This window comes from Spodoptera frugiperda, chromosome 3, assembly GCF_023101765.2.
Source record: "Spodoptera frugiperda isolate SF20-4 chromosome 3, AGI-APGP_CSIRO_Sfru_2.0, whole genome shotgun sequence".
Classification (NCBI taxonomy): Eukaryota; Metazoa; Arthropoda; class Insecta; order Lepidoptera; family Noctuidae; genus Spodoptera; species Spodoptera frugiperda.
Genome location: NC_064214.1, coordinates 1638726 through 1651546, shown reverse-complemented (window position 1 = coordinate 1651546; position 12821 = coordinate 1638726). Strand labels below are relative to the sequence as shown.

At 38.1% G+C, this 12821-nt stretch overlaps 2 protein-coding genes and 1 long non-coding RNA gene across 3 annotated transcripts; 2 read left to right on the top strand and 1 right to left on the bottom strand.

Moving 5' to 3' along the window:
• Positions 1-3148: 3148 nt before the first annotated feature.
• LOC118273894 (40S ribosomal protein S6) lies at positions 3149-6298 on the top strand. Its single transcript, XM_035591080.2, has 6 exons — positions 3149-3289; positions 3615-3819; positions 4098-4243; positions 4816-4986; positions 5678-5824; positions 6177-6298. Exons 1-6 carry the CDS (start codon positions 3284-3286, stop codon positions 6261-6263), a joined length of 762 nt encoding a protein of 253 aa, XP_035446973.1. The 5' UTR covers positions 3149-3283; the 3' UTR covers positions 6264-6298.
• A 3669-nt stretch (positions 6299-9967) lies between these two features.
• Positions 9968-12595, bottom strand: LOC118263108 (uncharacterized). Its single transcript, XR_007707348.1, has 2 exons — positions 12087-12595; positions 9968-10790 (listed from the first exon to the last, which is right to left on the bottom strand). It is a non-coding gene; the product is annotated as an uncharacterized LOC118263108 (long non-coding RNA).
• LOC126912699 (uncharacterized) lies at positions 10790-12362 on the top strand. Its single transcript, XM_050706079.1, has one exon. The coding sequence runs from the start codon at positions 10940-10942 to the stop codon at positions 11309-11311; it is 372 nt and encodes a 123-aa protein (XP_050562036.1). The 5' UTR covers positions 10790-10939; the 3' UTR covers positions 11312-12362.
• Positions 12596-12821: the final 226 nt, after the last annotated feature.

Here is a 12821-nt window from a genome sequence, read left to right as displayed (position 1 = left end):
ATCTAATGAAAATTATAGTTTAAAAGACTTAAAGAGTGAAAAGCACTGTTGCCTTTTATTTGCAGCCTGACTCCCTACCCTGACTCAAGCTTGTAAGATACTTTAACGAAACTTAAAAAATGTGAATTATATATTATAATAAACCAACTGCGGTACTTAGTAAATTTCCTATTCGATTATTCTCTATACACTCTAGTATTTTAGTTAATCGACACAAAATAAAATCGTCATTAAAACACAGCGCGTAAAAATATTCCCAACTATAAAATATTTTTTGGTTTATTATGGAAAATGATCAAATTGCCAATATTGGATAGTCAATTAGTGAGTTTAGTCGTCTCTTAGGTACACGGAGGCAGGTACAGGAGACAATGTAGGTACAATATCCGTCCTAAGGGAAGAGTAGGGATAATGGGTTGCAAATGTATTATACGCAACACACTAGCCAGTGGCGTAGCGTAGTGGGGGCGGCAGGGGCGGCCCGCCCCGGGCGGCACTTTTTTAGGGGGCGGCAAATTTTAAACAATAAATAATAAAAATATTTTGTAAATATTTCAACCATTTTATATTTTTTTCGCAACTAGAGATCGGAGAAAGTAGTGATAGTGGAGATGAAACCTTTAACGAGTGGTCCTGCCCCGAGAGGGAACCTTTAGATAGAGTCGACTGTACAAATTTGGACCGAATAAAATGAGCTTACTCTTTAGGCGTAGTCCCGAAATCATGGAAGACGGCCTTGGTCCATCCAATCCCTAAACAAAAACCGGCCAAGTGCGAGTCGGACTCGTCCATGAAGGATTCCGTAACAGCAAGTAGATGACATAATATAAAAGTTGTAAAATAACTTGGTTTTACATAGTGTTTGTATGAACGACAAAGTTATATTTGCGGTTTTTGAAAATGTTTTATTTCTTAAAAACTAATAATGATATCTGGTTCAAACCAATTTTCGTTGTTAGTTTCTATTGAAATCTACAGCATATATTTATTTTTGTTTTCTCCTTCTCTTATTTTAAAAGTTAGAGGGGGGGGGGACACTCATTTTTCCACTTTAGAAGCGTCTAACTTTCAAACGGTTAATTTTGACGAAAAATGGTTTTAAGAACCTTAATGTCTTTTTTAAAGACCTATCTATAGCCATTATGGATAAGTAAGCTGAATTTTTTTTTCAGTTCCATGTATGGAGTGCCCCCTTTTAATTTTTAAATTTATTATTTTTTATTCAAAATTCGAATAGCGGTTACCGAAATACATCAACCTTCAAAGTTTCAACTATGTAGGCCCAACAGTTTCGGAAATAAATGGCTGTGACATACGGACGGACGGACGGACGGACGGACAGACAGACAGACATGACGAATCTATAAGGGTTTCGTTTTTTGCCATTTGGCTACGAAACCCTAAAAAGGCGATAGAACAAATCCGTCTAACTCTGTGGTCTAACTACAGACCGATAGCCATAACTTCCCTCTTCTCGAAAATAATGGAATCCATTATTAACTGCCCGCTCTTGCAGTACCTAGAGGATCACCAGCTACTCAGTGACCAGCAATACGGTTTTCGTATGGACGTGGCGAAAGCCTTCGACCGGGTTTGGCATAAAGCGCTTCTTTCGAAGCTTTCTTCCTATGGTCTTCCCGAGAAATTGTGCGAATGGGTCTACTGCTTCCTTGCAGACAGAAGCATTAAGGTCGTTGTCGACGGGGAATGCTCCGACTCTCTGTCTGTAAACGCAGGTGTCCCTCAAGGCTGCGTGCTATCACCTACCTTGTTTCTCCTCCATATCAATGATATGTTGCAAATCAGCAGCATTCATTGTTATGCGGATGACAGTACAGGTGATGCCTATTATACCGGCCGCGCTAACATTTCTCGGGAAAACGTCATCGAGAACCGAAACAGACTTGTGTCTGAAATCGAGACTTCTTTGCGGAGAATCTCAGATTGGGGTGAACTTAATTTGTTCCAGTTTAACCCTACTAAGACACAGGTCGGCGTGTTTAGCCCGGTATAAGAATTGGGATAATTGGCATCAACATTTCGAGGGACGTCCAGTTCCGTAGCCATCTAGAGGATAAGGCTAAATTAGCCTCGAAAAAGCTTGGTGTACTCAACAGATCAAGGCAGTATTTCACTCCAGCCCATCACCTGCTTCTATATAAGGCGCAGGTTCGGCCCCATATGGAATACTGCTCTCATCTGTGGGCGGGGCACGGGACACGGGGGCACCCCAGTACCAGGTTCATCATCTGGACCGCGTCCAGCGGCTTGCGAATCGGAACCGACTTGACACTTTGGCAATGCGTAGAGATGTAGCTTCGTTGTGCATTTTCTATCGCCTATACCACGGGGAGTGCTCTGATTCATGACTGTTCTCGCCGAAAAGTTCTCTATTATGAATGTATGTAATGTGTAGTATACATTAAATTAAAATACCTAAATAAGGGGGCGGCAAAATTGTCTTCCGCCCCGGGCGGCCGACACTCACGCTACGCCACTGACACTAGCCATACTCAGTTCACGTTTACGTTCAGTTTTCACTCATAATTATGCAAGTTTGCTCGTGTAATATTATTTAAAAAAATATATGATCTATGAGACTGATATTAACTTTTAACAGGCAGCGCACTGCAACGTGGCTGCAATACGCTACTTCAGTAAAATGTATTTTTGCCTTAAAGTGCAACTGCTTTGCAAGTTAAGAGTTGCAATAGATAGACTTAGATTCACAACTCAAAAAAGTATGTATTATTAAATATTATAATAATTTTACGAAATTCTTAGTATCCGAGATTAGTTAATAGCTACGTTATTTTAAATCCTGTGGGCGAGAGATAGGCAAATATTTTCGGATATACATAAGAATAAACAGATATGAATTGCTCAGTATTTATCGATTAAAAAGAAATTAAAAAAAAATAAACATAATTTTCTATTGTGAACGGAAAAAGAAGCCTGACGTAACGGGACCGAGGCTACGTTGCCTTTGGACTAGAGGTTAAGTCTTTATTCGAAACGTCATGAACTCAACTTATATATTATAGATAAATAAATGATACTAAATTTTGTTTTAATCAAACAAGTTATTGTTTTGCTTAATTAAAAAAATATATATTATCTAAATTAAAAAAAATACGGTTAAATTTAGTCGAATAGTCGAGTCGGCATAGACAAGGTGCACTAACGGTAAACTGTCAAAACTCCATACGCATCTCTTGTCAGCAGCACTATTATTGTTTTTGGTCTTTTTCATGGCTGACGTTCACGGAATCTAACCGCAGTCATGAAGGTTCTCCTAATATTTTTAAATAATTTATATTAAATATAAATGAAATATTGTAAAGATGTGTTACTATAATAGTTTACGTAAACGTTTACATAGTTATTTACAAAAACCTTATAATGATTCTTTGAGAAAAAGTCGATCGGATTTGATGTATTGTGGAAAGTGAATTTAACATGCCGATAAATAAGTGCCTTGTGGTTTTATAATTAAAGTTCCAAAGTAGTTTTTAGTCAAAGTACATAACTATGTGGTGTTTAACGGCGGTAGTTTCATTACAGACGAAATGCATAAGTGTGATTGTTTTCCTAACCTCAATTTGTTTTTGTAGCTGAACGTCTCCTTCCCGGCTACGGGATGTCAAAAGTTGTTCGAGGTAGTTGATGAGCACAAGCTCCGCATCTTCTACGAGAAGCGCATGGGCGCTGAAGTGGAGGCGGATCAGCTAGGAGATGAATGGAAGGGCTACGTACTCCGCATCGCCGGAGGAAACGACAAGCAGGGCTTCCCCATGAAGCAGGGAGTCCTCACCAACAGTAAGTACATGATATTCTAGTAATTAAACTTATTCTTTGTCGCTATGAAGTGTTATATCCAGGTTTAGTCAACATAACCTTTGTCGTCTAATAACATGAGTTTATCATTACTTCCTAAAAGCTGTCAATCATGTAACATGTGCGTTATTGTTCTCTTGCTCAGTGGGTCGTTTTAGGAATCGACTACCCACTCTAGAGAACCATTCCTTACTCTAAACTTGGAAAAACTATATTCATACTATAGTACCCTGTTTACTAATTCTTTAAAAACTTTTCAGGCCGTGTTCGTTTGTTGATGTCAAAGGGCCACTCTTGCTACAGACCCCGTCGTGATGGTGAGAGGAAACGCAAGTCTGTCCGTGGTTGCATTGTTGATGCTAACCTCTCAGTCTTGGCTCTTGTCATCGTACGCAAGGGTGAACAGGTAAATACCATGATTTTAATTGAGTAAAAACTATATTTTTACCTTTAGTTTATATTTACAAGTCGAGAATGATATTGGCATATAAATCTTGATTATTTATCTTAAAAATCGATAAACACCCATATTCTTTCAAAGTTATGAAAACACCATGCTGTATTGTGATTTATTAAAGAATTATTAGGGCTTGGGATAACTTATTGATGGCAATATAAATAACCCTGTTCTTACTGTTTCTAAGGTAACCAAATCTTAGTAATTATATGCGCCAGGGGATATCAACTGGTACTTGGCATAGCCTGTGGATTATTTGTTCAGAGGCCTGTATCAAATACCATACATTTCAGTTTTCATCATTATAACAATATTGTCCATACTTTAATGAGCAAATTCATCATTACACCATGTGTTTTTATCATGTGGTCAATATTGTTGAGTGCAAATAAAAGTTTGTTTTGTTGTGATTGCTCATTATCTTGCCTTTTAAGTTTATTTGTAAGTGTAATTAAAATAATTCTCAAATATTCAGATTTTCCTAAGCCTTTCACTAACCTTATCCATTTTTATTTCTTCAGGAAATTCCCGGACTTACCGACGGCAATGTCCCCCGTCGTCTTGGACCCAAGCGTGCCTCCAAGATCCGCAAGCTGTTCAACCTCTCCAAGGAAGATGATGTTCGTCGCTACGTCGTAAAACGTCTGCTTCCCGCCAAGGAGGGCAAGGAGAACGCCAAACCCAGATATAAGGTTAGTAATATACTTAGCTGTTAAATATTGGTACATTTGAGAATATGGCCTCATACTAAGGTTCTGGGTGCAATTACAAACATACAAGTTTCACATAGTCTTTAAACCTAGACCCAGAATATTTTCATCTATAAGGCAACCCAACACATTGCATAGCAACTGGTTGCTTAGTTCTAGCCATTGTAATACAGTGGAGTTTAAATTAATGAGATAATTTGTTTTCTTTCTCTAATTAGTTAAGTTTTTTTTTGGGGTCGTAAGTAAATGTATTGCTGTTGTAAGGGTTCCACAATTGAGAACATGCAAATTGCCCACTATTTTAGACGAAAAATTGTGTCTGCCTGATTACATTGGAAACAAAGTGAAATTGCCAGATACACAGCTAAGTTATTACAAAAATAGCTATCATTCATTGTTTGAACAATATCATACAAAATTCATCCCTGATTTAAATATTGGTTCTAAACTTCCTTAGTTTGGAAACAGCAGCATCAGGGTATATCATATCGGCGCCGAGCAGAAGATTCAGACTCGTGTCTGTCTACTTTTACAGTGTGCTGAACATTTTCTTTTAAACCTCTGAAATATCGACACAAAATAAGAACTTGTCATTTATTATGTTCATGTTCTTAATTTAACATGTTATCAAATCTTTATGAACAGTGATTAATATAGTAATGTTTCTCTCCAGGCCCCTAAGATCCAGAGGCTAGTCACCCCCGTAGTGCTCCAGCGCAGACGCCACCGTCTGGCTCTCAAGAAGAAGCGTCTGGCTAAGCGCAAGCAGTCTGAGAACGAGTACGCTAAGTTGCTCGCACAGAGAAAGAAGGAATCTAAGGTAAATAGTATTTTTAGTCCTTGTTTACTCATATTTTTTAAATTATCTGAAGCTGAAACCCCTACCAACATTGATTAGAGCTTAAAAATAAATCCAAGTTTTGTCAGTCAAGAAGTAATTTAATATTTGAGTGAGCCTACTTCATTTAACACAGCGGGTATAATGACTACAAAGATATTTGTAGAAATATTACTTGGCTGTAAGAGTAATGGCTGTGTCTTACCCCTTGGCGTGTCTTTGATACAGATCAAGGTATTAAATCAGCAACATTTTTTAACATATTATTCGTCCAAGAGACTAATTTGAAACATTTGAAATGAATTTGGCTAATTGTTTGTTCTTCTTATTACAGGTAAGACGCCAAGAAGAGCTCAAACGCAGGCGTTCGGCTTCAATGCGCGACTCCAAGAGCTCCGACAAGAGTGCGCCGCAAAAGTGATTTACTTTACACAATAAAAAAATGTAAAATCTAAATACTTCTCTTATTATTTACTATCATGCGACCCAATCATTATGTATCACTCCAGAGATTAAGCAAAAATACACTGTCTATTGTATAAGTCCATATTGTATCTTGGTCATGGTACTCGCGTCACGAGTCTCGTGCTACAGCTGTGCACACTGCGCAACTCTAGGGTCGGAACCTATTTCGATATAAATAAATATCCTGAACAACAGAAAACTTGTACACCACCCGTCCTGCGGCTGTCCTGTCGCGACGTAAGAGCCATATCGTCGTAGACAGAGTCTGTCTCATACAAGACAGGACAGTATCCTCTTGTCTACGCTTATGATTATGGTTACGATAAAACGGGGTGAATAGACGTTAGGACTAGGGAATCCAATCCGGACTATCCGTAATCCGAAAAATCCGGATATCCGTACATTTTTACTCGAGTTGTCAATCCGGATTCGAAAATCAAATCCGCGGATTTTCTGAATAATAAGAAATCGTAATTCGCAATGACATTATCACGCGTATGTTCGGCTCGCATCCTCCAGAGGTAGTGTTGGTTATTCCGCTTAATATAATTCGGCTAATAAATCGATTAAAAACAGTTAATAGTCATTAATAGCCAACTATGGATGATACTGTTAATGTTATTTTAGTGATTGGAAACTTCCCTTCATGGTTTTCAGGCTTAGTAATGTCAGATTAGACTTAATTTTCATCATCTTTCTTTATCTTTTATTTTTTTTTTTCTTTTTGAGGGGGAAAATCATCCAATGACTTCTCCCGCCCTAGGTGAGGCGAGAGGGAGTGTCTTCTTCTGCTTTGAGCCGGAGCCCCGGTAACCTTTTACGTTGTCCGCAGCTCCGCATCGGGTATCAGCCCTGTTGGGCCCCTTTTGCGGTGGTCTGGCTCTTTGAGGCGCGCGCGGAACGCGACGCGCCGCACGCGCGGGTCTGGTTCTGGTCGGGCGGCGAGCTACCCTTGCTCGCCGTCCGCAGACCAGCACTTACGGTGGCCGGAGATCGTCATGCGATCCCCGACGCCCGGAGTGTCTCCTGCGGCGGCTAAGGCGTGAGGACGATCGTTCTCTCACGCGCTCCGTCTCCTCCTTAGCTAGCATGACTGCTTCGCAAAAGGAGGAGACGGCGTCCCATCCCCCTGTGCTGCCCAATCATCTTTCTTTATCTATACTAATATTATAAAGCTGAATGAAGAGTTTGTTTGTTTGTTTGAACGAGCTAATCTCCAGAACTACTGGTCCGATTTGAATAATTCTTTTTGTGTTGAATAGTGCATTTATTGAGGAAGGCTATAGACTATAAAACATCACGCTATGACCAATAGGAGCCAAGCAGAGCGGGTGAAACCGCGCGGAAGTAGCTAGTCTATACATATAATAAAATCGTAGAAAAGTTCATTGAAAATAAAAATAAAAAAAATAGCAGGGGTTATTGTTATGTCGATGTCGAACTCAAAAATGTAATTAACTTTTTTTTTGTCTGTTTGTCTGTTTGTCTGTTTGTCTGTTTGTCTGTTTGTCTGTTTGTCTGTTTGTCTGTTTGTCTGTTTGTCTGTTCGTCTGTGCGCGCTAATCTCAGAAACGGCTGATCCGAGTTGGATGCGGTTTTCACGAATATATTGTGGGATGCTTAAATTTACATTTAGTGTTTGTTTCATGTCAATCGGTTCATAAATAAAAAAGTTATGTCAAATTAAAGAATCACGTCGAACATTCTATGCTTATACCATTAATCTCCGCAACTATTTGACGGATTTGGTTGAAATTTGGTACAGATATAGTTTAGAACCTTAGAAAGGACATAGATATATTTTTATTTCAAAAATCAAAAAATAAAAATAAGAAATAAATTATTTATAAATAATTCTATGTCGATCGTTACACGACTTCGGTTCATGTTATTGTTTTAATTTATCGAAAAAAAGTAAATAAATAGTAAAAAGGTATGAAAAAAATAATATCAATATAATAAAACATTTAGTACAAAGAAAATGCTCTAACGGAGTATAGATAATTCTATGTCGATCGTTACACGACTTCGGTTCATGTTATTGTTTTAATTCATCGAAAAAAGTAAATAAATAGTAAAAAGGTATGAAAAAAATAATATCAATATAATTAAACTTTTAGTACAAAGAAAATGCCCGAACGGAGTATAAATAAATAATCCAAGTTGTCTTTATCCTCGATAGATGGCGTTGGGATCGAAATAGATCGCGCTATGGTTTCGTTACATTCATTTGGTTGGGTATCGGCCGAGCGCTTCGGTACTATCGTAGAAAAAGTGTATTATCAGTCGTATGATTATTTGTCTGTAGTGGTCCTGCTGTTTCGTATATTCTAAATTGGTTTCGTTGTATTTGTCAATTAATAAGTTTATTTGTTGGGTTTTCCTGGTTTTTTGGTTAAACTATTTAACGTAGGTTTAGTTTGATATCGATTATTAGTAGTTACTGTAGTTAGTTTTTTTAATAAAATTGTAAGTCTATTTTTTTTTTAATTAGATTAGATTTAAGTCGTTTCTTTTAAATTATTTAGTTTAAGCTTGGTTATTATAGCATAGAGGATAGGTTGTAATATAGTTTCTTTTTTAATTGTTATAAATTCGTAATTCGTAGCTTTCTTTAGTTTTAAGTTAGTTTAAGTCCGTTTTTAAACTATTTTTTCAATGCCCTAAGTGAGTATACATCTATTAAATTCAAACGCAGAGCTCATTATGTTGATTTTTGAAGAGTTCCCTGGAATATCTTCCACATCTCATTTTTGAAGAGATCCCGCGAGATCGGGAACTATTTGGTTAAAACCAAAAATTTGCCGGAAGTCACTATTCCACGCGAACGAAGTCGCGGGCAAAAGCTAGTAGTAAATAAATGTGCACTTTAAAACTAATCTGTAGGTCTACTCTAATTCAAAGAAAACGAAGTTTTGTCCAAAACTTCGCAGATTTCGTACTACAATTTTATTCTATTTATTGCGAACTTTCGGGAACCAAAATAAACGAATGAAATGAAGATAAATAAATAGGTTTTGATATGAAATTAAAAATAAAACGTTATTTCAAGTAATTCTATTAGTAAGTCAAGAAAACCTACGGCCGAAGATTAAACGAAATTTCGGATTCGAGAACCGGAGTAGGCCCCCTCTGGTCTATTTAAAAATTTTCAATCAGCTACATATTTACATAAATTTTTGGTAATTATTTTTTTTATGCTTAGTTATTTTTTTAATTTCTAATCAGTCATTTAGTTTTTATTTGTTGCTCAAAAATAATTTTCTGCCTAATTACTGCTAGAAACACTGGATTCTTCAAAATCTCCTAAGTTTGGTACATCGATTGGATCGGACGCTAGGGTCGATTTCACGAGACGAATTAATTTGACACTTTTTTCGCTATCTGCAAACAGCCGTTTTATTGCTAACTGGCGGTCTATAACGTTTACTGTAATGGAGATATGTATGCAAATATAAATCACGGTGCGTACATCGACTTATAAGTGACAAAAAATCAAGATCAAGGTAACACGAATGAGTTGCCTGGGAAGACGAATGAAATTCTTAGTACACGAATGAAGTCTGCATGACACTAATGATTTTGGGTACCGAACCACATAATAATTATTGATTATGTAAGTAAATTTTTAGGTGTGAAGTGAGAAACAAAACAAGAATATGTACTTTTATTAAGCATTTAATCAAAGTTTGACAATATAAAATACAAAACAAATATCAAGTAAAACACGATTAATGTAACAATTTTTTTTTGTGATCAACGAATTATTAGTAACAAACTTTTTTTTCATATAAAATAATAAATTTCTCGTATATTGTTTCTATCTAACTACTTTTCCTTAATAAATCAGTCATTTTTGATAGGCTATCTCCTAATGTTAAATCTGTACCACCGCTTAACTGAGAGCATTCCTGAGGCAGCTGCGCGGTGCGGGAGGGCCGACTGTTGTCACAAGTTGACGTATCAGTGAGCTCTCACGTTACGTCCCGCACTGCGCAGCTACCTCAGGGACGGTCTCAGACAAGCGGTCGGGCTATAGTTTTTGGTTTCTTATTCAATCTTATTGTTAATGAATTCTTGGATTATTTTGCTATATAACTTAATTTAATAATCAGTCTTGATCATGGTTAAAGTTTTAATCACTTTTTCTTCTCTTTTTTCATTTCTATTCTTTTTCTGTAATATTCTCAAAAGACCCTTCATTAATAAAGCGGAGGAAAGCCTCTTCATGCCCACCGGATACCTTCTGTTGGGTTTTTATAAATTTCTGATTTGTCCAGTCAAATTTAACATCTGCAAGTCTTTTTACATTTTCTTTCTTTATCGATTTTTCCTCTTTAAGTAAGCTTCCTTTTTTTTGGCCCTTTCAATGGTATATTTTTCGGGATCGTTTTTTATTCGTTTATATTTTTCCCTTCTTCCAATCCGTCTCCTTTCTAATTCCTCTTCATTTTTCTTAGATTTTTCTTTCGCCATTTTAAACCTAAAACAATTTACCGTATACTATAAAAACCATTTAATAATCTTAACAAAACACTCCTTTTCGGTGGCGTGCCCACCGAAAAGGAGTGTACAGTAAGACCCCTCTTTGAGGCGTGGCTGGCGAGACCTCAGGGCGTTCTCACATTTCGCATGACGCAGGTCCTCACCGGACACGGAAAGTTCGGGTGGTTCCTGCATCGGATTCGTGCGGAAGAGACGCCCGGGTGTCATCACTGTATGGCCCGCCCGGAGGACACGGTGGAGCACACAGTAGAGGTGTGCCCCGCTTGGGACGAGCATCGCCGTGTCCTCGTGGGGGTGATCGGCGGCGGCGATCTCTCGCGCCGGGCCTTGGTCGAGGCCATGGTCCGGAGCGAGGAGGGGTGGAACGCGCTCGCCCCCTTCTGCGACGCAGTAATGCTAGCCAAGGAGGAGGCCGACCGCATAAGAATACGTCTGGAGCGACAACGCCCCAGACGCCGCTGTGATTCCGATTCCGATCCAGATTTCCAGCCACCGTAGGCGCGGGCTTGCGGACGGCGAGCAATGGGTAGCTCACCGTCCGGTTGTCTGGTAACAATCCGGACCAAGCTCAGTCGTCGACGGCGCACACCGTTCCCGCGCGCCTCAAGGAGTTGTCAGCAACTGTAGTGACCCTGAAGAAGGGTCGAAGCCTGCTGGGGCCCAGTACGAATGGCATGGAAGGAACGGGGTAGTCTTTAGTCAGTAAAATTCTGACACTGTTTCCCGCTCTGCCCAAGAGCGGGATTCGTCATTTGATGATTTTTACCTACCATAAAAAAAACCCTCCTTTTCGGAGTGAAGTAATTGAGCGGCCGTACACGGACTGCTCGAGCGGTCGGCGTCGACTGCTTGAAGCTGTTGACGGCTTGAAGTGTTCGCGACTGCTCGAGCAGTCGTGTGTACGGCAGCGAATGAATGGCTATAGTTCATCGTGCCGGCTTCAAGCAGTCGGTTATAACTGCTTGAAGCCGTCCGTGTACGGCCGCCCATAAACCGCTTCATTCGTGTCGAATGGAATTTCATTAGTGTTACTCAAAAAACGTACACGAATGAAGTGACATGAATGAAATTTTCAACAAAAAATCTAATTTATTGCGTCATAGAATATTTTAGACGCTATTAGAAGGCCACAAAATGTCCCGCTTATTTGTTACTAATCTACGTGCATGATAAACAATTCATTATTCAAACACTTACTACCACACTATTATAAACACGAATGATTACATTTTTGTATTAAGCACAGAAACAGAGTAAAATTGTGATTTCTTACCAGGATAATAAAGCGCGCATCTGCTCTTGTCGAACGTTTGCGTGCCACTGGGGGCCCTTTACGCGGCGTAGGAGTGGGGATGGCAGTAACGCACAGCCTTTGTTTATTACGGGAACTTTTGTTTAGTCGACACAAATGATTGAAAAAAATTATAGTTAAATAAAACACAGAGAAATCGTGTTATATTTTAAATTAATTTAAAACTATTTAGCGTAACATGAAGTTATGGTTATAAAGTGTAACCAAAATAAAAAAATATACAATTTCGCAGAGTAATATTTTGTATATTTAAAGTTTTGTTGAAAAAGTAGGAAAAGAACCGGTGACACAAATGAAAAAATAGGTAGTTTCTTTTAATTATCTCGATTATTAAATATGATAGTTCAAGATTTCCATCTGTACAATATTAAAATGTTACGTATGCATCCCATTAAATAGATATGACGTGTGTTTCAACAATATTATAGGAGTTATTTCATAAACCCACTTTTTACGGCCGGTTTGAAATTGACCCGCTAACGGATTTATTTCTAGTGTATTAAGAAGTACAGGTTCATTACAGTCACAGGATATTTCATCGATTTCTGATGTTGGATATAAAAAACTTCATATTATTAAACTAACATAACATGAAGTATGTAGATCAAAAATAAATTATTACAACTTTTCAATACAATAAAATAATTATCCAAAAATAATCACACTCTCATTCATCAATTTGATGAACTGCTTAAT